This window comes from Corylus avellana, chromosome ca6 (genome assembly GCF_901000735.1).
Source record: "Corylus avellana chromosome ca6, CavTom2PMs-1.0".
NCBI lineage: Eukaryota > Viridiplantae > Streptophyta > Magnoliopsida > Fagales > Betulaceae > Corylus > Corylus avellana.
This window is the reverse complement of record NC_081546.1, coordinates 25,218,441-25,221,877: the sequence shown is the minus strand read 5'-3', so window position 1 is coordinate 25,221,877 and position 3,437 is coordinate 25,218,441. Positions and strand designations below refer to the sequence as shown.

The following is a 3,437-nucleotide window of genomic DNA, read 5'->3' as shown; positions in this document are numbered from 1 at the left end:
TAATAATAAATAATAAAAAATAAAAAATGTGACATTTTACCACTTGATCTTTTATGAGTAAAATATAAAATTTTTATTAGATTTTAACATTTTTCTTTATTTACCTCAACGGGAGCAAAATGCCACGTCACATCTACTTTCTCATACTCAGACAGCTAGCAAGTAAGTTGGCCTTTATTTAACAAGCCATCCCCGTAGGCATATTTTTCCACTTTCTCAATGTCTAAGAAGAGATGAAGCTAAAACTGTTCAACCCCTTCTCTCTTCCGCATGTCAACATGAAATTTGGAAAAAATCCTACAACTTTTATCTTAGGAATGGGAGGATTGGGAAAGAAAAAACTTCACAGGTATATATATATATTTTTTTCCCTAAAATGTATGTCTTAATTTTTTCATCTGTTTAATTTTAGATTAAATTCCTATTATTTGTTTGCATATCCATTTCTTATTTATATTTTGTTTGATACTCAAAATACAATATTAGAAAATGAAATTAAGTTGAAGTTTTGTTGATGAACTTAGAAAACTTAAACCCCCATGTAACTATACAATATATAAGCCAAGGTTTTGTTTATGAAGAACGCACAAATTCAAACCTTCTTAACCCATGAGACCCAACCTTCCATTGGTACAAAATCAAATTTAGAAAATATCTGGCTTTTGATGAATTACTTGCACTGCCCAAGATGAACATAAAAGAAAGAATTAGATTGTGAGCAACAGAAATGTTATACAAAGTTACATAACTAGGAATTTAAGAAACAACTATGGAGCATTCTCTACACGCTACCTATTGAAAGCATTTAGCCAAAATTTGGCTTAAACTTTGTTTTAGGGAGGTCACCGTGGATGCTCTAAACAGCTAAGTTTTACTACCGCAGCATTTTTTTGCTACGATTAACCTTATTTGAAAGGTTTAAACTTTTTTTTAGTTTATCGGCACAAGAAAATCATTCAAGATAGAAGATATGTAAGAGAGAAGTAAGGATCCAACATAGAAGACATGTAAAACATCCGGGAGATGCACGGTGGCTTAGGGGTGTATGTTAAACAACACCCCCCACCATGGCACTGTTCATGTGTAAAAATATAAAAAAAGAATAATAATAATGATTGATATGGAGAAATTAAAAAGTGGTATTAAAAAGTGAAAAATATTATTTTGTAATGATTTTTTTATTTGAATAGTAATAAATAGTAAATTATTTGATATAAAAAGTGATTGATTTGAAATAAAAGTAAGAATATTTTTTTTGAAAAAAATGAAGTGAATAGTGTAGTGAAATGTGGGGGAATGTAGGGGGATGAGATGGGGTTTCACAAACAAGGCCTTAATAGGGGATGATGCAATCCAAGACTAGGCCGAATTGGACTATGGACCAATTAAAAGGTACTTAGGAGGACATTGCTTAGGATATGTTAGAGGAAAGGGTTGTCGTGCCATACTTACCCGGTCAAGTTTCTCAACAGCGTGCTACACTGCCAGCTTCACAACCATGATAAAAGCTGGGCTAAATAGCTAGAAATTGAAAAGAAACTAGCTGAATCACTAGAGAAATATAATAAGTTCAAGAAATCACAAGTTGCTATGCAGGCAGAAATGAAGAAATTACAAGCAAGAAATTACAAGCGTCTCAAGCTGCTCTGCTAGCACAAATGAATAGGTTACTAAAACATCTTGGAGGGTAAGAGAATCTCGCGACTAATGAGCCGATCAAGTCCAAGGTAGGTCCTAGGCGGATGCCAGGCAAGTCCCGAGCTGGTCCCCCTGGGGTTCCGGGCAAGTCCCGGGCGGGTCCCGGTCAAGTTCCGGGCAGGTCCCGCTGGGGTCTCGGAAATTAAAGAATAAATTTCGGTCAAAAGGAAAATATTTTCCGTTGACCATTATTTTACGTCGAAGTAAACACCGTAAAATACGAAAATCATTTTCTGGATACCATTTTACGTCGAAGTAAACGGAACCTTATTCTTGGACGTGCTATTAAGTTTTTTCGGAGATATTATTTGAGCATCTTAAGTAGGTAAAATAATTATTGAAAAAATTACAAATTTTAAATTACCTATTTATTTTAAAAAAAATATTATTTTGTGTGGTAGATAGTGTGAAAGAAAGAGGATGGGGGAGTAAAATAAAGAAATGAAAGAGAAAAATAATAATAAACAAAGTTTATGGTGTGAATAGTGAATATGCTTAACTTATTTATTATTCATATTAGAAGAAAAAAATTACAAATTGACTATTATGCTTGAGAGAAATAAAATACTAATAATAATTAAATTTGAGTATTATGAAGAATTTACCTAGATGCTCTTATAGGATGTTGGAGATTTATGTTTTTTTCTTTAATTTTTATTTATCAAAGGCAACCTGGTCACGTGGTCCATTTGATTCGTCTGCATTGATCGCCAGACCGATGCATGCCAAGCCCCTCTGATACATTGCCATGCATGCTTCAATTCATCACTGATTCACTGCAATATTGCTATTCTTGTGAATATTACACACGTCATTACTAGCCATTGCATTATGCATGCTGGTCCGTTTAGAATCTTGTGAGATAGTGAAAACTGAATGGGTTCATTTGGCAACCGGGTTTGTGCCCAGCTACTATTCACTTTTCTGACCGGTCGTACGTATTGACCAGCAAAGTTGAATTTTCAACTTCAAAATTTTCGAGGATTGACCATCTTGCCCACTTCCAACTCGAATGCTTTCTCTAGTCTTTTCCTTTGACAATCCACTGCGAGAAAGAAATTTCCCCCTGCAAGTGCGCTCCGTCATCTTTCGCCATGGTCGAGTCAGACCCACCAGTACCGTAAACCCTCAAACCTAAGCCTGCAGAATCGTCCTTCTCTTCTCACGAATTCGCCCAACTATCACTATTGCCCGATTCTCTCATGATTCTCCCTGTTCTGAACAAAGTATCGTCCTTCTCTTCTCACGAATACACCCAACTAGCACTATTGCCCGATTGCCTCACGATTCTCCATCTTCTCAACAAAGAATCTCTGCAAAGACTTTCACTTCCATCTGCTCCACACGAGGAAAACAGAGCCACCCTATGTATAGAGATAGAGCTCTGTAAACAGCTTTATAGCAGGTTCCAATTTAGCGTTATGTGCCTCATAGAGGGACCTGGCCATCTCACACTCCATAAATTAGAGTCTTCTCCGCACAAAAAAACCCCAGCACCCATCCACATTCGAACACATACGTTCTGCCGGTGTAGCCAGACGCCGAAATCGGTAGGCAAGATCTCCAGCCACGGCTCCACGCACAAGTGCACGATCAAAGGTGCATTTCAAATTACCTTCACTCTGATTTAAATTTTGATGCTTGTTAAACCCTGGATTGATAATATCATGGACAAAATCAATGAGTTAGCAGTTGCAATGTCACTACCCCCAAAAAAATGTCAAAGCATGCAAGACGCT

General features: G+C 36.5%; 1 protein-coding gene across 1 annotated transcript in view; it reads left to right on the top strand.

Moving 5' to 3' along the window:
* Positions 1 to 245: 245 nt before the first annotated feature.
* Positions 246 to 3,437, top strand: part of LOC132185812 (uncharacterized) — a 10,981-nt gene continuing 7,789 nt past the window's right edge. Inside the window, exon 1 of the mRNA XM_059599604.1 lies at positions 246 to 349. Coding sequence (XP_059455587.1) covers positions 279 to 349 — 71 coding nt within the window. The 5' untranslated portion in view covers positions 246 to 278. The remainder of the gene's footprint in view (positions 350 to 3,437) is intronic.